Here is a 21,058-nt window from a genome sequence, read left to right as displayed (position 1 = left end):
CCAACTGACAGCCGGTTGCTAAGCGAGTTAGCTAACCGCTGAGAGGAGTTGTAACGGTTTTACAGTCACAGTTGTGTAGTAGTAGACGATATCTAGCTACCTAGAGCTAGCGTTAAGCTAAGTATTTATGGTGGAGTGTAGCTGGCTATATTACGTTAGCCAACGTCAGCTGAAGAGGGAGTCCTCCCTGAATGACTGAGTCGCAGTGTGTGGCTAGCTAGCGAAGAGGAGGGTGGGGACAAAAACTTCCAAGACCTCGCCCAGCCGTTGCTTCATTCCAGCAGGCAGCTACTCTCTTGACGGTGTGAGAGATCCACACCACTAAACCAGATAATTATTCAAGGGGTGACCGACACAGTTGTGTCAACTAAGGGTAAATACCAGTAATCATGTTCAGAAAAAACTTGAAGAAGGATCCCGAGCTGTTTCAGAACGTGTCGGAGGGGCTTCGGCGGCTTTACCGGACCAAACTGTTCCCGCTGGAGGACACGTATCGATTCCACGACTTCCACTCCCCTGCACTCGAAGATGCCGACTTCGACAACAAGCCCATGGTCCTCCTGGTGGGTCAGTACTCTACCGGAAAAACCACCTTTATCCGGCACCTCATGGAGCAGGACTTCCCCGGTATGCGGATTGGCCCCGAGCCGACCACGGACTCTTTCATCGCGGTGATGCACGGAGAACAGGACGGGGTGATACCGGGTAATGCTCTGGTTGTCGACCCCAAGAAGCCCTTCCGCAAACTCAACGCCTTTGGCAACGCGTTCCTCAACAGGTAAAGCCACTGCCAAGTCCCCAGACCCCATTAAAGAGCTTACACTGAGCAATGTGAAAAATGTAATACACTAGGATTATAGGGACTGAGCACTTAGAGCCCTACATTTATTCAGTAATGTGTGAATGAAATGAATGTATGTCATGTCAACCACAACCACGCTTGTCTTGAAGCGTCATTAGTTAATACAGCTGTGTGTTAACAAACGCGTCATAACAACACATCACCTGTGATTTAAATGCCCTCCCTACAAGTCCTTACACGTACCACACTTTTTCAAAGTAAACTCACAGTAGTACGGTGTTGCACAATGCTCCCCCAGCAGTCTCAGAGCCAAGTGTGTGTGAGAGTTTTCCCTCTTTCACTATCATGAGAGAATGCGGGTGTTTAGTGTCAATAGTTAGGTGGAAGAGCCACTTTGTGTATGGCAAAGCAAAGGACAGCAAGGTGCTTTCCAACACCTGAGTCCCATTGACAAGGAAGTCCTTTTACTTTGGACCAAACCCTGCCAGTTACCATTGTACCTTGCTCTTCTTCAGGCACTCCTTGCTAAAAGCACCTGGCAGAGTCACTGGTGACAGATTGTTTTGTCCCAACCTCACAGCGTGGCCCCTTGAGCATAGAAATAGTTGCAAGTGATGTTGCTAGGCAACTAGCTGACCTTGTCTTGTCCTCGGATGTCTGTGCCATAAGTTTTGTGCCCCCTGGTCATATAAGTGTTACTTCATCAGTAGAAGCCGACAAGCCAACTCCCTTGTTACCTACCTGTGAGTAGGCCTAATGAAATCTTATCACAAAGGGTTAAAGGTTTTGGTGGACTGTCTATTTTCTTGTAGCATAGTTACACTGAGTCAGCAGGTGTTTCACTAAGGTAATAGTTCGGTTGTCAGGACATTCAGCTCATTGGAGTCTGATCCACGTGACTAATGATCCAGATTTTAAGGAAACTTCCAGAGGACTTCCCAAAGTTTAATGATTCATTGTGAGTGATACTTAGGTCTGTTATTCAGCCTGATGTCAAATGTAAAAACTTGATGATAGACTTAGTGGCAAAAAACTCACTCAGAAAAAAGACTCAGAACTATTGCTCAGGTGGGACAAACAACGGACAAAAGCAGCAACAGCTAAATAAAAGCAGGGAAAGTGAAACAAACAAACAAATAGTTTAGGGAGAAAACTTGGTTGTTGGTGTGCTTTTAAATAAAGAGAGCGCTAAGTAGGACAGTGGAAAGATTGCCAGTGTTTCATTGTGTATAAGAGATGAGCTTCTCTCAAACAAAGTCAGAGTTAAAGGTGCTATGAGTCAGAGCCAGTGTGACGATGCTTGGGGAAAGCATCTTAATTGCAATCTATTGTGTGTGGATTTGTGACATCAGATGATTAACATCCGATTGTTGATGGTGTCACTTCCTATAGAGGATGTGGGTATATCCCCTCTTGACTCAGTAGCCAGTGTGCTGTCACCCTGCACAGGAATATCCCGCCAAACAAACGGACAAATAATACACAAATGACTAACTTGTGGACAGTCATTATCTTAATCTGGTATTAGCTTCAGATTATCAAGTGGGTTGTGTCGCCATATGCTGTATTAGTACAAACACTCATGTTGACATTTCCCCAGTTAGGCCTATTTCCCATCATCCATTGAGATCCTTTCCTTCAATTATGTGGAGTGTTTGCCTTATCTTGCATGAGTGCAAGCTTCTGTCAAACAGCATCAGTCAAACTCAGACACATGAAGTCATGCAGTTCAGATAACACTTTAAAAGTGTGTGTGTGTGTGTGTGTGTGTGTGTGTGTGTGTGTGTGTGTGTGTGTGTTGGGGGGGGGGGCACGATTCACCCCTCTAGAGTTTATTACAGACTCAAGGGGAAGCCAGATAAGATTGTGTGTAAACAAAGGTTATTGTCCATCGTAGCATCATTTGTCAAACTGTTGGACACAGTCCTGTAATATCATGGGACTTGTGGTTCTCCTTGAATTCAGTCTGCATCTTTGTCTCAGACGCATATTCAGTCTCTATTCAGGCTCATGCCTTGGTTTAGGGAATGCTCAGGTGATCATACATTACAGAATATGTGTGTATGACAATAGCGGGTGTGTGACCTGTTTGAACAGCTCTGTCTATGCGCAGGGCTACTATATAATTAATCAGTTGTGATGGAACGTAGCCTTGAGCAGGCCCACAGTTGATTAAACTTCTGTCAAGAAGCAGAGATCCAGACGAACATTTGGAACCAGGCTGTTTTTGGCTTAGACTGGGCCAGTTTTCCACTTTCCTCTCAGGAGGCCAAAAGTATCTAGAGTTGGCCTTCAGCTGTTGGTTGGTTGAATGTGTTTTGACTCATAAATGTAGGCAAGAGATATCAAGGATCAGATTGATAATTGACTGGTTTATAGGTGGAGGAGAAAATGCCATGTCAGAGGAGCGCACAAGCATGATGGCAGTTCCACCGTGTAGCTCTTTAACCATAGTCATTCAACCTGCAAATTAGCCTTTAACTACCAGCCTCAGATAGGACTTACCCTCAGTATAATCAGTTATTTATGAAGAGAGTAAACAGAAATCAGTCATGAGATCCACACACCTACAGTTTGCTCTTACATTTGGTAAACCCACTACTAGCTTCCCAATTTTTACAGTTTTTCCATTATTTTTATTTTGTGGCAGCCTAGTTTCAGATTGCGTCCCATGCACATGCATTGGTTTGTACTAAGGCCTAAATCATACATGTTTCCGAAAAATTAGTATTTCTCTTCCACCTCCTGATAAACCTGCATATTTTGTTACTCTTGTTCCCCTCTAGTTAAATGCCACTGTAGTCAGAGGCCCTCAGTGTGATTGTGCTGCCTGTAAGCCATTAGTCAGTAAAATCAGAGTCAGCAAAGTTTAAGTTCCGCACTGGCCCACCCTGGCCTACCCTGTCCAGCTCCGTCCTGTCCTGCTCACGGCCTGTTATTCCAGGACACTGACTCTGCACTTTACTGAGATAGGGGTTGGTACATGTACAGCCTTACAGAGGCATAACAAACAAATACACGAGGACACGTGTGATATAGGTATATATAGGTCTATATAATATAGAGAAAATTTATTCACACATATAAGATTTTAGAGGAAGCCAACATGGAAAAGTGACACAGTTGTGACCTCCCTGTGCACATCCCCAGTGCTAGTGACAGCCACCCTGTTTCCTCTTGTTGAGGTTACGATATGAGGGAAGGTCATAGGTCAGGAGGTGGGGCAAGAGAGGAAGACCTTCTTCCATAAGCTGGAGCCAGACCTCCAATCACATGAGAGGTCTGATGTGGGATATTAACCCAGGCCTTCATGCCAGGACTGCAGCCTCGCAGAGAGGATAGGTTTCTCACTTTATCGCGACATGAGCAAACGTTGAAGGATGTCAGACAGTTCTAGCCTCTTGAGGCCCCCGTGCCTGGTAGGGTCCTCTGTTTCTAAGAATTCCAGCTCAAGCTCATCTGAGCATTTTTTCCTACAAGCTCTGTGTGGAAAATGTAGGGATAGATGGTTCAATGGAAACGCTTGGCCAAAATTCCAACTGGATATCATACGCCATCAGCTATGAGAGGGAGCGGAAAATCCTGCATGTTTGTTATCTTTGGCAGTCACTATTATTGTAATGTAATAGCATGCATAGGATCTCCCGTCTCTCATACTTCTTTGACTTGTTCATTGTCCTTGGATTTTTTCCTTTTTCCTCCCTGCGTGTGGTGTGGGATCTCTGTTAGGGTTTGTGGTGTGTGTTTGTGTGTGTTGTGTGTTGTGTGTGTGTGTCCGCCCGCCCCCAGTGTGGTTACAGCAGGAATGTAAAAGCATGGTTCTCCCTGTCTTATGACCCGGTGCCTCTGAGCTCATGTTGTGTGAGTATCGGTTCAGATTGAGTGAAAGGGCAGCAGAGCGAGAAGTAGTGCTCAGAGCTGTGGGGTTCCTTAACAATCCCCTTCTTTGTCCTGAGTGGGACACCGTGGGTTTATGCAAAACCACTCATCCTCTCACGCTTTATAGTGTGTACATCTGTCTGTCTTTGTGCGAGTGTGTGTGTGTGTTGGCTTGATTTCTGTTGGAGAGCAACACTCCCCTTTTTAAGTTTAAACCCCAGTGTCCCAGTGTAAAGGAGACCATTGTGTAATGAATTCTGTTAGATTGGGAATGACTCAGGCCCACAATTCATAACTTATAATGTATTGTCCCAGAGTTCCCCTTACATCAGTGGTGACCTTCTACAAGCAAGTCCCCCCCCCTCCCACTGTTTGGAAAATCTGACTATATCATCTCGTAGTCTCACTGTTTTTGTAGGGAAAAAAAACAACTAAACTAGATCCAAAGTGTCAACAAGAGCTGAAACAATTAATCGATTAATCAATTAGTCGACCGCCAGAGAATTAATTGGCAACTATTCAAATAGATCAGTAGATGAATCATGATGAAAACAATTGTTAGTTTCAGCCCTGGTGTAGACATAAGGTTAAAACAGGCATCAAATGTGCCACGTCTATATGTGTCATTGGCATTATTATTTTATTTTATTATTACTTTCTTTCCACCCACTTCTACTCTGTGTTTAAGCTGTGTATCTTTTCCAGCAAGGTATTCCTCTAATGTTAGAGCCTGAGAGCATGGAGGTTGTTACTGAGCAGCTCCAGAATAATGTCTGTTTAATGCCAAAGTTATGTATAAACACTCTCACCCGACTGGTTTTTGTGTCTCTTCCTCTCTACCTCTTTCTTTCTCTTTTCCTTTCTCTCTCTGCCCTGTGCTGCTCCTTCTCTCATCCCTGTATTTTCTTGGCAGGTTCATGTGTGCCCAGATGCCTAACCCCGTCCTGGAGAGCATCAGTATCATCGATACTCCTGGAATCCTGTCTGGGGAGAAACAGCGGATAAGCAGAGGTCTGCCTGACGTAAACTTTAAACTTTAAACTTTACCCACTCTCTCACTCACCTACTTGCTAGTACTACTACTGTTTAACAGAGCCACACCCTCTCTGCTCCCAAACTGCGAAATACTACTATAGTACAGAGAGCCTCACACACATGCAAAATATACCCACAGGAAATCACAAGTTCAAATATGAAAAGGAAACATTCTTAAAACAACCTAAATAGTCTTCCTGTCATTAAGTCTCTCTCTGGTATTTCTGTTTGGCATGTGCTCAACAAAGTCAACTCTAGCAATCCAGCTCATAGTTCTGTCAAACCCGTATTTAACTCTTAACGCCCTCAGGTTAAAGCCTAACCAAACGGGTCATGTATATCTGATGGAGGCCTTCACAGCTTGACAGTTGCATGCAGAGCGAGCAAAGCACTTTGAAGTTCATTTCCTGTCTCTGTACCTTTTGGTTTTTCTTTCTGACTGACTTAACAGAAGTAATCAAAAACATTTCCTCTATGTTGCTGTGTACTCTCTGTTTGTGCTGTGCTGTGTCATTTATCACTTTATATCTGACTCATTTCCCTGTGCTCTGTGGAAATAAATCAATTCATATTATTATCCACTTCTCCATGTGCTCCAACAATTGTGTGACCTACAGGGTCACTTCAGAATTGCCACATACACAGTTTTCCTTTTACTTTTGATGATCCTACAGAACACAGACAGAAGATAACAGTACAGCTGAATGCCGCTTCTGCTTTTTCTACCTGATTTGAGCCCCTTTTTAAGAGGAAGTGCACATACAAGCAGTAGAGTTGTTGTGTACTCTAGGGAAAGGATGTGGAGTAAAATGGCAAACATAGCAGAGAGTTTCCCAAGACTGCCCCCCCCCACCACAGAGAACTGACACACAGTCAGTAAATCTTCTCTTTATTATTGAGTCTGATTTCCCACGGGACACAGCAAGAAGGAAAAGAGAAAAAATATTAAGAAGCAGAGCTTCAGTCAAACAGAAAATTAATCAGCAACTATTTTCATAATTGATTAATCATTTAAGGCTTTTTTTTCCAAGCAGAAGTGTCCAACATTCTTTGGTTATAGCTTTTCTATATGAGGACTTTTGCTTTTCCCTGTTATATATCACTATTAATTGAATATTTCTGAGTTTTGGACCATTTTCCAATATTTTATAGATCAAACAATAAATCAATTAATCAAGAAGGCAAAAGTTGCAGCCTCAATAAGAAGCAGTAAGAGAGATGGAAATAGTACGGATGGTTGGCGAAAACACTGAAAAGTCCAAAGAAGCGACTGTAAACATACAAGCGTAGATTAGTGCCATCTGATAAGACACCAGGAAGTGTCCTCATGAATGAAAAGACTGGCTCACGTCGAGGTGACCTGTCCAGAAAGAGGAGGAGCTGACGAAATCTGATGCCTCATACCTCAGACAGTTTTGTTTCTATACATACATACTTATACATTCTTACTCTGGAAGACACACACACACACACACACACACACACACACACACACACACACACACACACACACACACACACACACACACACTTTGTCTTTCTCAAGCCCACTCACTCTCACACACACGTTATCCTCTGAACTGTTTCTGTATAAACAGATACAATACTGTACTACCCACACATACTGTACTGACTGTGTCATATATAAACAGGTCTGATTTGATTGTGCAGCTGAAGCATGACGTGTGTGTGTGTGTGTGTGTGTGTGTGTGTGTGTGTGTGTGTGTGTGTGTGTGTGTGTGTGTGTGTGTGTGTGTGTGTGTGTGTGTGTGTGTGTGTGTGTGTGTGTGTGTGTCAGTATGGTGTGAAGGTCTACTATAAGTCTAAAAGAGCTTCATGTTCAGAAACAATGAAATTGTGTTGTTCATAAGAGGCCAGGCCTTTTCATGCGTAATGCTTTGATTGTGGATTCATTTTTGATGAGGTCAGCAAGTATGGCTCAGTGCTTGTTCCTTAGTGAACCATGAGGAGACAAAAACTATAATGAAACTCATTTTGCAGAACTAGTTGGCCTCTTTCCCATTGTCAGTGCTGATGACTTGCCATGAATACTGACATGTGTAATGCCATTCAGCAAACTAAAAACTATTGATCAATTAATCGAGTAGTTGATAGGCAGAAAATTATGACAATTATCTGTGACAAATTGATAAGTCGTTTAAGTCATTTTTCAAGCAAAGATGTCAAAAATTAGATGATTGCTGACTCTCAAATGTGAGAATTTGGTTGCTTTTCATTGTCTTACATTATTGTAAACTGAATATCTTTAGGTTTTGGACTGTTCAGACAAAAGAGGCAATCTGAAGTCATCACTTTGTGCTCTGGGAAATTGTGATGAACATTTTTCACTGTGTCTTTTAACCTATTCTAGACAAGAAAGTAAGTGGGTATCCTGAAATGCTGAACTATTCCTTTTGTGCCAAAGTAACACACAACTCTACAGCCTGGTCTTCCCACTTCTCTGCCGTCTGTCAATGATTGGCACATTTTTGTGAGGTCCAAATCTGTCATGAGTGCGTAGATGTATCCCTGCATGTCTATGCATATGGTAGAGACACAGCAGTTGTTGATGCTATGTGCTATAAGTAAGTCTAAGCTCGAGCAGCTGTCTCTCTGTCTGATTGCCTGACACGTGTGTTAAAAACAGACTTGAGAGAGATTGAACAAATGTCCTCCGCTGGCTCCCACAGGGATCTTGGACTTTAGATATTCCCCTTTTATCCCCCTCTAGTTCCACATGTCGTCATACGCACAAGCAGGCACAAACTGCTTTTTGCCGAAGGTGCTTTCCTGCGTCCATCCTCTGTGTCCATTTCTTATTACATTCACGTACTTTCACTTTTACTCCCCCCTCCATCTGTTTCTCCCTTTCTCTTTCCTTTTTTACTTGTCTCTCCATCTCCCTTTTCATCTATCCATATCGCTGTTTCATTTTGCCTTTCTCTCCATCTAACGACTGTATCTCTCAGTCTCTCTTTTGTATACATGTGCTCAGACTCAGACAAAAGCCAGCCATGTTGGAATGCATGTGCAGCAGATCTGGCGCTGATTGTGCGGCAGCCGAGATGAGCTTTTAGAGCAACTGCATTCTTCTCTGATCAGATGACACACGGATGCTAATCAAAACCATAATTCTCTCTTCCTCACTCCCTCCTCGGCTCCTCCAGGCAAAGGAAAAAAGGCCTGTTTTATGTAATTTGAGTTGGTCCTCAAATAACCAAAGGAAGTGAGTAGTACAGGGAGTTTCTGCACTTCGGCAGTAATGTAGCTCAACCCGGCTCAGGCCTCGACACTTTCTGGTGTTATTGTCATAACTGACACTGCATAGCATGTATTTACTGTCTATCTCAAATGTTTGTTCTCTTCTTTCCTTTTTTATCTCTCATTACTGGCAAGCCTGTTTTTTCTAAGGCACATTGATGAAAACGTTCCCTGATGGAGGTCATTTCATGTCTGAGGCTGATACATGCTATACATTTTCCAAAAGGTTCAAACTGTCTTTAGCTTCATTCACTTCTGTCTCAGTAAAGCTAGTTAATAGGTAACCAGGGGAGAAAGCTCTGCCTCTTGAATGCCCTTATCTAAACATTATTGGATCAACAAGACTTGGAATATGAACAGAGAACCCACAATTAAACCTGCCCCTACACACAATATATTGACTGATCCGAGCCATTGAGCTCTTTGTCAGGTTGAACTGTTGTATTTCTCCACATCAGTATGCTTGGTGTATTATTTGTTGGTGTAGAGTTTTTAAACTTCCAAATATTGATCAGTATTGGCCTCAAAAATCCACTGGTACTCAAAATACTAGTAAATGTTTAGACATAGTAGTTGACTTATACGGCAAGCTAAATCCAAATGCTACCTGTCCACAATGTATAACAGTTGTGCAGCACTTGGAAAAGACAGTTGTTTCCAGCCTAAATAAAGATTTCATGTTATTCTGACCTTGAGTCAGTCAGTCAGTCAGTTAGTTCAGAGTGGGGGAAAATCCAATGAATCGACTGTAAATAAAGCCAGTAACAGGGCTATAGTGCGAGTCATTAGGGGGCACAACAGTGTCTGTGCAGATCCCATCTTGTAACAGCCGGCCTCCTCATTATGCATGATATCCTGATGGTCCATACTGTAATTTTGTTATGTTGGTCTATTCTGTACACACGTCATCTATTGCATGTCTGTCTGTCGGTCCTGGGAGAGAGATCCCTCCTTTGTTGCTCTTCTAGAGGTTTCCTCCATTTTGTAAAAGGGTTTCTTTTTTGGGGAATCCAAAGGACAGAGGGTGTTGTATGTTGTACAGACTGTAAAGCCACTGAGGCAAATATGTGATATTTGGCTATACAAATAAACTTGACTTGACCCTCTTTTCTACTCTCCAGGTTACGACTTTGCCGCGGTGCTGGAGTGGTTTGCAGAGCGCGTGGACCGCATCATCCTCCTGTTCGACGCCCACAAGCTGGACATCTCGGACGAGTTCTCAGAGGTGATCCGAGCTCTCAAGAACCACGAGGACAAAATGCGCGTCGTGCTGAACAAGGCGGACCAGATCAGCACTCAGCAGCTGATGAGGGTCTATGGAGCGCTGATGTGGTCTTTGGGAAAAATCATCAACACGCCTGAGGTAAGAAGCATTTGTTTTTCAATTCAATCTTGGGTAAGTCTTGACAGAGGTCAGATGACTTTTCCAAGGATGCGGTGACAGATTTAAAGATGATTTCAGCTAATGTTTTATAACAAAAAACACAAGAAAATGTAATATATGAATGTAATGAAAGTGAAGTTTTTATACCATCTGTCTCGCACCCTATGCACTACCTGATACCCTGTGATCCAGCTTGTCTTATGACTTTTCCCTGACTGTTTAGTTAATGTTTGATCCGAGGCCATATTCATAAACCAATCCCAGAGAAACCTTTGGATCAAGTAGAGGATTATTCATTGACTTTGAGAGTGCATTGTATTGTGAAGCCTCTCTACAGGATGTGAAGGACAGAACACATACGTACATTTTTAAAATGTTATGTAATGTTTGTTGCTTCACTGTCAACCTCACAATCCTTTATTGCACTGTCACACATACCATATGTCTGTTTTGAGTATAGAAACGTATTTTTGTGTCTGCTTGGGCAGTAAAGTGCAACCTGATGAACGGTGGAGACTAACTTGTGCAAACTTTGTTCCAGGTGGTGCGCGTGTACATCGGGTCGTTCTGGGCCCAGCCCCTGTTGGTCCCAGACAACAGGAAGTTGTTTGAGGCAGAGGAGCAGGACCTGTTCTTGGACATCCAGTCGTTGCCACGTAACGCAGCACTACGCAAACTCAATGACCTCATCAAACGAGCACGCCTCGCCAAGGTCAGTATTAACAAGACTAAGAGTCTACAGCCGTGCTAGCAGCTCTGTGAGGCACAGCGGTGTTTTGAGCTGAAGGCTAACATCAGCATGCTAACATGCTCACAGTGATGTTGCTGGTGCATACTGATGTTTAGCAGTATCGCCATGTTCACTGTCTTATTTTAGGCTGTTAGTGTGCTAGCATTTGCAAAACACAAAGTACAAATGAGGCTGAGGGGAATATCATTCATTCTGCAGGTCAAAAAGAAAATCATGACAAATTCACATTTTGACCTGATGATGGGGCTAGATGAAAAGTCAGGTGATCACCAAAGTTATTATCATCATCCTGATGGGAACATGAGTGTGTGTACCACATTTAAAATTTGTTTGACATTTCATTCAAAGCCACAGAGGTGTGAAGTCAGGGGGTCTCCAAAGTCAGTAAGATCCATCCTCTGGGGAGCCTGAATGTACAATAACTGTTGAGATATTTCTATCAGGACTAAAGTGGCAGACTGACTAACATTTCTACTCATAGAAGCATGCTGCTGATTAAAAAGCTGCATCTTATTTTCACTCTTTCTTTCTCATCTCTCACCACTATCCTGTCACTGTCCTCCACCCCACAATTACTCAAAAACATTCCTATTTTACGCAACTTTGTTAGTTTTTAGTTTCTTAACTAACCAGAGGCAGAAGTGAGTACAATCGAGTACAGATTAAAGGAATCTGATTAACCTTGTAACACTTACAAAAAGAGAAGAGGGGTTATTTGTTATTTCTGCTAACATATGTCTATATGTTTAATTCGTAAATTCCCAACTTTAAAAATCCCTTCATGTTTTAAGAAATATGAGAATACTCTGCTTTGAATAATGATTAGTGTCTGATATGGATTTTCCACAAAATGTTTGATTAACTTGAAAAATCGCATCTACTCCTTCTGCCTCACCAAAAAATACAAATATGCAAATATTGTTCATTTGAAAAGTTTAGGATGTCACAAAATTGTACGAACATGTCTTAAACTTTCACTCTGTGAAAACAGCCTTCTAGTGTCAAACTCTGCACAGTGAAGCTCAAACAGCCAAATGAAGTCACAATAAGCAAAACACATTTTTCAGTGGAGGGGTAAATGTGTGAGTTGAAGTCTTTTCTTTAGTAGCATCGGAAAGACTCTGATTTAGATGTTAGAGTGATTCCAGCCAAGTCTCTCTCTGTCTACTAAACTACAGGGTCAAATCCATCAAACTCCCCACAAAAGCACAGCTTAATAATCACTCAAAATGTGTCCTACTTCTTTTATGGTGTCCAGGTGCACGCTTACATTATCAGCTCTCTGAAAAAGGACATGCCGAGTGTGTTTGGAAAGGATTCCAAAAAGAAGGAGCTGATATCCAACCTGGGAGAGATCTACCATCGGATTGAGAAGGAGCACCAGATCTCACCTGGAGACTTCCCCAACCTCGCCAAGATGCAGGTGAGATAAACTGTGAGGTTTTTTTTTCAGAGTACATATTTGATGAAATAACAACTTTGACTTTATTTTTGGCGTGTGATATACAATGTTACAAAACAAACGGTTCAGAGTAGAATGACCTCCCAACCTTTACTCTCTTCACATCTTTGCCCTTCTTTCCTGCCCTTGCCCTCCAGGATGGGCCGGGACGGGGATGAGATTTATTTTTCCTGGTTTGTCAGGAAATCCTGCTTCTTGTATGCTGCTCCCATTGGTAGCCACTGAAGACTGATCTATTTCTATCACCAATTCCTGTTTTCTCTCAACCCCCCAATCTCTACAGGAGCTGCTGAACGGCCAGGACTTCTCTAAGTTTGCAACGCTGAAGCCCAAGCTGCTGGAGACGGTGGAGGACATGCTTGCCAACGACATCGCCCGTCTCATGGCCCTGGTGCGCCAGGAAGAGGCCGCCATGCCCAGCCAGTCTGTCAAGGGTGGGGCCTTTGAGGGAACCATGAGCGGTCCCTTTGGTCATGGCTATGGAGAGGGTGCCAGCGAAGGTATCGATGAGCTGGAGTGGGTGGTGGGTCGCGACAAGCCTACATATGACGAGATCTTCTACACCCTCTCTCCCATCAACGGCAAAGTGTCCGGCGGTGCAGCCAAGAAGGAGATGCTGAAGTCCAAGCTGCCCAACACGGTCCTGGGAAAGATCTGGAAGCTAGCAGACGTGGATAAAGATGGCCTCCTCGATGATGAGGAGTTCGCCCTGGCCAACCATCTCATCAAGGTGAAGCTGGAGGGCCACGAGCTGCCACCCACGCTGCCCGAACACCTGGTGCCCCCGTCCAAACGCGGGACAGCCCTGGAGGCCTAGAGGAGAGGGGAGGTGGGGGTGTAGCCTGGAGACCAGCCGTGTCAGTGCTTTGCATCATGTTTAGGACTCTCCAGACAAAAGTCCAACCACAAGCATGAACAGCATCATCCTCCATCAAGCTGCGAGTCTCCAGGCTTCCTGACGCACCACGAGGAGGTGTCGCTGTGATCTTTTTCACCAGAGAGAGACTGGAGGGGTTCAGGGGGGAGGTAGGAGGGAGGGGAGGTCCATCTTTGTGCATTAGATATCTATTAGAAATAAACAGGGGGAGGGTGGGGGGTGATTTGCAAACTGATGAAAGGACATTACTGGATCATGAACTGATGGGTAGTTGGAGGCTGCATGATGGAGCTGAACATGGAGTAAAAGATGTCTTATAAGTATCCAGTCCATATTATTATATGTTGATCCAAAGAAATATAGTTTTTTTTTTCCATTTGGAGAGAGCAAGGGGAAATAAATCAAAACAGCTGTTAGAATTGTTTTATCTATATTTTTGTATTTCCTGACTGTTAACTTTGACTCTTTCCAAATGCTTCCCTTTTTATTATTTTGCCAGATAAATAAAAAGGAACACTGTACCATCTGACACGTGGTTATGTGGATTTTTATTGAATCTTTCTGTGATGCGTAACATTGATCTGAGTTCATCCGATGTTTGAGTTACAGGAGAGAGTTTCACTGGAAAAGCCGCTAGATTAAAACCGTAATCAAATAAAATATATTGCTCAATACATCTGAACTGAATCTGAGTGCTTTTTAATTTGTAGTCATTTGTCATTGAGGCTCCTGTCAAGGACTGTGTCACCCAGAGGTCATCCAGAGACTGACTTTTGTTTTGAAGTTTTTGGTAGTTTCAATGCAGTCTACTGCCCTCTGCAGGACAGAAAGAGCCACAGTCAGCACTGCCGCAGGACATATAAGGCCATTTGCCCATGACAGGAGTCGCCTCTGCATATTTCTGAGGGCAAATTGAAAACAGTGGTGGTGGCAGACACTTGTGACATTCTCTGGAGCACTTCGAGGACATGTGGAGACAATTTACAAAGTCACAAATTCAGTCCAGGCTCAAGGAGACGAGCACAAATCATAAACAGTCAGACAGGAAGCTTTATCTTTATTAAAGTCACATTTGAGTGTAAATGGAGATGAAGTTTGCTGCTTATAACTTTTCATTCACATCGTTTACTACTGAATAACTTGAAGAGGTCTGAATCTGCTCTGAGGTCTGTTTGCATAATTCAAATAGGATGTAGGTATTAGAAACTGAAATGTAAATCAGATGCACCTCAACGGTTGGTAGTAAATTTGAAGCAATGGTATGTTTTTCCCATGTGAACTAGAGGGAGAACTAAAGACCAAGAATTACATAAACACATTCCCATACTTTATCTTTCACTGTCTGCTCGTGTGTTTACATTCTTCCACATTCTATATCTATCAAGCCTCAACATCACCTGGTTGTTTTTCATTTATGTGTCGACGCCCTGAATCACAGTCGAGAGCACCGGTCCTCCTCCTTAAAAACACAATGATATGTTTCATTTTCAGGCTCCGCTCAGAGTCATGAGTCTCTCCCTCATCAGCACACACAGCCTCCATGGAGACTCACTGAGATTCTGCACACTGACTCACCAGATTATCAGTCAGCGTCAGATACATATGACGTTCACCAGCTGTTTTATTCAACCACAGTGGCAGATTTCAGCTTTGATTAAGTCCAGAGGCGCTCTCTTGTGTCTTGACAAGTTATTGCAGGTATCGTGGGTGCAGCTTAGAACCATTATGTGTGGTTGTGTCCTGTTGATAATCGATGGTGTCATAAATAGTAACTCCTTAAAAATAAAGTATATTTGTGACCCCCTCATTGCAGGTTATGGCCTCAGTCTGGACACAAGTTGTAAGCAGTTCAGTCAAAGAGATTCTCTTTCTTGGATTGTTTCAATTGAAGGATTTTTGATGCCTTAAAGTAAAAATATACATTATTTTGTGTAAATCTGGAGATCCCTCAGTTTTTCCTTTTGGCGCCCTGTGTGGTTCTGATCCACAGGTTGATTTACTGATGTAGACAACTGAGACCATAGCTAAGGATCATGTAAAATTGATTATATAACAGCAATAAATATATCATAACAAGAAATATAATGACAGATACACAGTAGATTACAAATAAAACAAAATGGATAAATACTGACAATCACAATATATCCTGATATTCCAACTAAATAAATGTGTTTAGAAACACAGTAATGTGTTGACTGTCTGTTGCTGTAGTGTAATTGTAGTTTAATGTTATATGCTTTCCAGTATCACAGTAGTACTGTAGTATATTGAATAAAAACAAAGGGGTGGGGGTTAGGTTTCACTTAAGTGTAAAGCCAGATTCCAGACTACATGACCTATATTCACTGCATAATTCAGGAGATTTTGAGGCCAAAATGACGAGTAAAGCTTTTTATTTAGAGTTTTGCAAACTGAAACTGCTCTGTGGTCAAAACAGACAGTTTACAGCTTGCAGTAGCTTGCAGCGTTCCTCTTGTTCTGGTATGATAACATAATGACAGAGAGCTGCTGGAATGCCCACAGTGGTGTGAAGTGAGAGGATCTATGATTGTGTTTCTGTACACTGTGTGTTTGGATAGCTGGCTCTCTCCCCCGCTGTATATCTCTCCTATACAGTGTTTCCTTTTTCCTGTCTTCCTCTATTAGGGTGTCGCTATTTTCCCCCGTCTCTTTTTCCCCCTCTTCCCTCTTTTTCTTCCTCTGTTTATGGAGAGCAGCTTTCCCCTGTTTTTCTGCTTCTGTTTCTTTGTTTTTCATGTGACTCTGTCTCTCTGTGTTTTGTCCTTTCTACTGTATCTCTAAAAATAATCCCTCTGGCCCTGTGACACACTGACCCCTGCAGATAGTTGACTAGGTCGGGTTTATATAACACAGTCATGTGGAGGGCGTGCTGCTTCTCAGAGGCAGGTGAGGAATTAGGCACCTGTGTGTGTGTGTGTGTGTTTGTGTGTGTGTGTGTGTGCAGTACATATAGTACATATAGTACATAGTACACAAGGAAATCACTGGATTTCAAGTGTAACACACCCATGGATTCGACTGTGGTTAATATAGTAGATCCTTAACCATCACAAAAAGCCCCAAACAGGTTATGAAACAATGTCTATTTTGGATGCTTTTGATCTTTTAATTCAACGTGAAGGATTAAACAGTTTCTCTGTGGTTTTACAAAACGCTTAACTCCATTCAACGACCTCAAAACATCTGGAGTTCAAGCTAAAAATCACAGCTGTTACGTGAAAAGCTGGCTGACATTTTGAAGGGACTATTTTAGCAGCATTTAACAAAACAAACATGGCCACCAGTTCATAGTGCATCATGCTGTTACCCCATAACTTTCAGCACAATATCTCTTATAAACCCCAAATATCACACAAAGTCAATGAATTAAAAGGACGAGAATTTATTTTTTGACATACTGACAGCTGGATGCAGAACTAATCAGAGCAGCATTAAATTGACATCCATGTTTACACCGAGTGCCGCAAGAGTCCGGAGCACAGTTTCACATTTTTAAGGGAAGGCAAGGATGAAGAGGCGATCAAAGAAAGGAGAGGAGGAAGGGGAGATAAGTGCTAAGAAGGAGTCTGATTACCAGCAAGATGTTGACCCCGTGTGTAGTGTGGAGGAGATGTTGGTGGTGGTTTAACACTGAACTGGCATTACAGCAATGTGAAAATAGGCTCGTTTGCATTGAAGCTCGGCGTTTTTGGGATAACTGAAGGGCAAGTGTGACCTGTAAAGACATATAACAGGCAAAAAAATATAATTTTAATATTTATAATAAAGATTTTGGAGCAACAGAGGACAACCACAACACTCAGAGTCTGTTGCATCTTCTTGACCAGTGTACAAGATAAATCTGCCAGTTAGCCAATCAACCAATCAATCAGTCTAAAACAAAGACATCATCAGGGTGGGTCTCGTCCACCTAGCTGAGGTGGCAGAGCATGAAAAGGGGAGGGGGGGTGATTTTCTGAAGAGAGGTTCATGAGGTAGGCTGATATGCAGTTTGGGGCTAAAAAAACAGTCTTGGCTTGGCTCAGTTTGTCCTTTTGTTTCCAGTTTAGTGGTGCGGTGTCACCATAGTCGGTCCGGGTTCAGTTCATTTGATCTGCTTCCGGCTCAGCAGGGCGGCCTGGCTGCTGGTTGAGGTGCTCCGAACATCTCCTGCGAGGCGTAGGTGATGTAGAGGAAGCCGTCGGTGTCACTGTGGCGGGAATAAACCTCCCCCATACTGGAGGACATGCAGGACATGCTCTTCTCTGCCACCAGGAGGAACAGAGCCTGGGTGGAGTCCAAGGCTATCTTATTCCTAACAGAAAGAAAGGAAGAGACAGTCGTAGAGGCGGAGAAAGGATGGAAAACAACAGATTGTTAAGACAAAGGAGCGGAGAAGATGATGGAGGCAAAAACAAGCTGGCTGAGATTCTACAAGCACACAGTTACCTGAGCAGGCAGAGGAACTGACCCAAGGTGAGCTCGAAGGGAACCAGGAACTTTGTTTTGTCCAACAGGGGGAGAGTCTTTTCACGGATGTAACGTTCAACAATCACCTGAACACAAAAACACATCTGGGATCAGCTGGCTGCGCGTCACACACAATATAAAGAGTAACACTGGTGATTACATGCATCACATTTGTAAAATACCAGAATGCAAAAAAGCAACTCACAGGCAATTTGTTGGGGAATTTAGACCGAATGCTGCACACTTCATCTTTTCTTGTTTCTAAAAAGAAAATAAACATTTTACACTTTTAAAACCAGCATCCAAACATTGTTGATGCAAGTAGCAATTATAGCAAAGAATCAACAGAAAATGCGCCGTACCGAGGCATTTCCTCTGCTTGAAGGGCATCATCTCCATGGATTTCTCAAAAGGAGCCATGTTTGTTTGTTGCTTGGGGCAGTTTGCAGAGACCAGCGGTGATGGAGGTGGCGTGGCGGTCTTGGCCCAGGCTGACGGTGAAGTCCCCTCGGGTGGAAGTTAGCAAACCCCAATGAGCTGCTCTGAAAACTGCTGTTTTATAGGAGACGGAGCTGGGGAGGAGTCGAAAATGTGACACCAATAACAAACAAAGACACACTCCTCATCCTGGTGGGCAGTGTGTGGACGCATGGGTGCATCTGTATATGTGTGTGTTTGTGTGCTCCTGCCCTCATCACTGGTTCAAACCTGATTCACACATACTGGTTATCTCACAGGGCATTCTCACGTCTACTTGTAATATTGGTGCTGCTGTCACGTACACATTCACGCAGAGAGGAGTGTAACGAGGGCGTCTCACCATGTGAAGAGCATAAACAACACATGATGCTAAAGATCCAGACAAAGGGGGGGGGGGGGGGGGACTCCAGAGGAACCTGGATCCAAACCTGGTGCCACCTTTATCATGAGCTTTGATTGCTCTGAATTCGACCAACACATACACGTTTTGTTAATTCCTGACCTTTGACCTCACCGTCTGACAGCCATGCTGGCCACATTACAGCTGTTCATCGTGTCCCACTCCAGTTTGAGTGTCTGACAATGATCAATAGTGACAGGCACTGGAGTATGTGTTCTCCTGTTGACGTGGAGGTTTCAATACTGGGTTTGTTACAGGTGCAGGATCTCCAAACGGCAGCAAATGGGATGTGAATATCTTTCCACTTTTCGTCCATGCAGTATCTTGTTTTTCTGTTTTATCTACTGTTACTACTGACTCCTTATTCACAGATTTACTGCACTTAGAAAAGAAAAGGTTCTGTGTCACTGAGCACAAGAGAACGCCGCCTGGCGAGCACTGACAGGCCTTTTTCACAGGAGACATTTTGATATGTCACAGTGAGAAAAGCACAGTTGTAAATAATACAATTCATGATGGCTAAATTCCATTTAGCTGCTTCAGTTTCAGGGTCCTAGTCCTGTTTTAGAGATTCTACTGTTTGGTCATTTTGGAGGCTGTAGTTAGTTTGTGGTGCTGTTGAATTGTCCTGATTTATACGGCCGGGTTTCTCATATTTTGTCATATTTTGTGTAAATGTAGTTTAACTCAGATACAGAAAACATCCTGTTCTTGAAGTGCAGTCAGGTTGTAGTTTGGGAGCAACCAGCCTGTGGAGACATAATCAGGCCCAGATGCTCTGTTGCTCTGCAGGTGAAGATCACCCTCTGCTGGTTGAGAGGTGGCACTAGAGCAAAGTGCACTGCACCTGTCAAACACCCTGAGTGCAGATACATGATTGGCATATCAACACCAGTAGTATTACATTTCTTCACCGTGAGTGAGTCTAGTTGATAAAACCTGAATAATCCTCTTTATTCAAATTGAAGATTGTATACTTTTTAAACTTGTGGACATTTTGATATTCAAGAATGGTATGACTTGTATGAAGTACATTCAAAAGAATATAAATGCAATTGTCATCATGTTTGTATCCACCAAAGTAACAGAAAGCTCACATTTCATAGGGATGGGCGGATTCACCTGTTAGAGGGCCTCTACTGGCCCACTGCCCGGCCAAGCTGCCACCCTCTGCACACTGCACGCGCCCTTTCACGTCCAAGTCTCGTGCAAGCAGCAGACTGCACTGCTATCCTGGATTAATACACACCCCATGTTTACGGTGTGTCAGTTAGTTTGGTTGTAATTTGATTAAGGACAATTTTATTTGGGATTATGCACCATGTGAGCACGACATAAAGTAAAATAACAAAGGTCCAGTAAGCCATGACAGTGTGACAATGAGCCAGCATGCACAATACCAGGACCCTGAAACTGAAACAGCTAAATGGAATTCAGCCATCATGAATTTTATTATTTACACCCGTGCTTTAGCTCCTGTGACAAAATGTCTTCTGTGAAAAAGTCCTGTTCCCTAACAACAGTTGGGGGTTTGGGGGCCCCTGGATACTAAAGACTACATATCCACATCCAAACTATAATATCCTGCAGAAACTTTACCACATAAAGATACCACTGGTGATTCAAATATACTACAGGGCACGTTGAGGTCACCAGCTCTATGGGAACACTGTGGGAATGTGGTTATTTGTCTTCCGGCATCCTGCACACTGAAGTTGGACACTCGGGGGATTTTTTTTTTCTCCACGCGTCCATTCGAAAAACTTCCCGCACCAATCCGCGTGCGGCTCTGGTGCAGTGGCTCCTCCTCTCTGCTGCCTGCTCCCACATGTAACGTTATCACCCTCAGTCCGTCTGTTGCATTGTCTCATCGGGGACGCAGCGTACGGATCCCGGCACCATGGTAACTGCACCGGACCGGGAAGCGTAGGCCTGTGAGTGACATGGAAAAAAGGGGACGGTGTCAACAGGAAATTAAGCGTGGATGAATATGAGACGCGGCTCGTTGGTGTTCCTTCAGTGTACCGGCTGATTCATTAATTCTAGTCTTGTGCCAGCCAGCAGGGCTGCCTGAAGCTGCGGGCTGCGTGGCACGTTAGAGATGGTGAGGATTATACGTTCCTTATTGCGTTAATTCAAGCGGCTGCTATGTTGCTATCGCTCGTCCGGACCCGTGCTGCTCTACCTGGAGCTGGACCGTAGCCCCTTCGTTCCTCTCATCCATTGCACGGAGAGTGAGCGGTGGTCAGCGGTG

The 21,058-nt window shown here is 43.5% G+C and overlaps 2 protein-coding genes across 2 annotated transcripts; one reads left to right on the top strand and one right to left on the bottom strand.

Annotated features, from left to right (window-relative positions):
* Window positions 1-204: 204 nt before the first annotated feature.
* ehd1a (EH-domain containing 1a) lies at window positions 205-14,133 on the top strand. Its single transcript, XM_070912809.1, has 6 exons — window positions 205-778; window positions 5,595-5,692; window positions 10,099-10,340; window positions 10,903-11,073; window positions 12,371-12,535; window positions 12,858-14,133. The coding sequence occupies exons 1-6, from the start codon at window positions 390-392 to the stop codon at window positions 13,389-13,391; spliced, it is 1,599 nt and encodes a 532-aa protein (XP_070768910.1). The 5' UTR covers window positions 205-389; the 3' UTR covers window positions 13,392-14,133.
* A 3,446-nt stretch (window positions 14,134-17,579) lies between these two features.
* map1lc3cl (microtubule-associated protein 1 light chain 3 gamma, like) lies at window positions 17,580-18,365 on the bottom strand. Its single transcript, XM_070912810.1, has 4 exons — window positions 18,287-18,365; window positions 18,130-18,185; window positions 17,904-18,010; window positions 17,580-17,769 (listed from the first exon to the last, which is right to left on the bottom strand). Exons 1-4 carry the CDS (start codon window positions 18,342-18,344, stop codon window positions 17,580-17,582), a joined length of 411 nt encoding a protein of 136 aa, XP_070768911.1. The 5' UTR covers window positions 18,345-18,365.
* Between the last annotated feature and the right edge of the window lie 2,693 nt (window positions 18,366-21,058).

The sequence above is a fragment of the Enoplosus armatus genome, chromosome 10 (genome assembly GCF_043641665.1).
Source record: "Enoplosus armatus isolate fEnoArm2 chromosome 10, fEnoArm2.hap1, whole genome shotgun sequence".
Lineage (NCBI taxonomy): Eukaryota > Metazoa > Chordata > Actinopteri > Centrarchiformes > Enoplosidae > Enoplosus > Enoplosus armatus.
Note: the sequence above shows the minus strand (reverse complement) of the source record. Positions and strands in the feature narration are given on the sequence as shown.

What these genes read in the sequence shown, in the direction of transcription:
- ehd1a (XM_070912809.1), top strand. Translation starts at nt 390, where the DNA reads ATGTTCAGAAAAAACTTGAAGAAGGATCCCGAGCTGTTTCAGAACGTG. An exon ending in GAAACAGCGGATAAGCAGAG is followed by an intron (nt 5,693 to 10,098) that starts GTCTGCCTGACG and finishes TCTACTCTCCAG; the next exon opens with GTTACGACTTTGCCGCGGTG. An exon ending in AACGAGCACGCCTCGCCAAG is followed by an intron (nt 11,074 to 12,370) that starts GTCAGTATTAAC and finishes TATGGTGTCCAG; the next exon opens with GTGCACGCTTACATTATCAG.
- map1lc3cl (XM_070912810.1), bottom strand. Translation starts at nt 18,344, where the DNA reads ATGGCTCCTTTTGAGAAATCCATGGAGATGATGCCCTTCAAGCAGAGG. An exon ending in CAAGCAGAGGAAATGCCTCG is followed by an intron (nt 18,186 to 18,286) that starts GTACGGCGCATT and finishes TTTTCTTTTTAG; the next exon opens with AAACAAGAAAAGATGAAGTG. An exon ending in CAGTTCCTCTGCCTGCTCAG is followed by an intron (nt 17,770 to 17,903) that starts GTAACTGTGTGC and finishes TCTTTCTGTTAG; the next exon opens with GAATAAGATAGCCTTGGACT.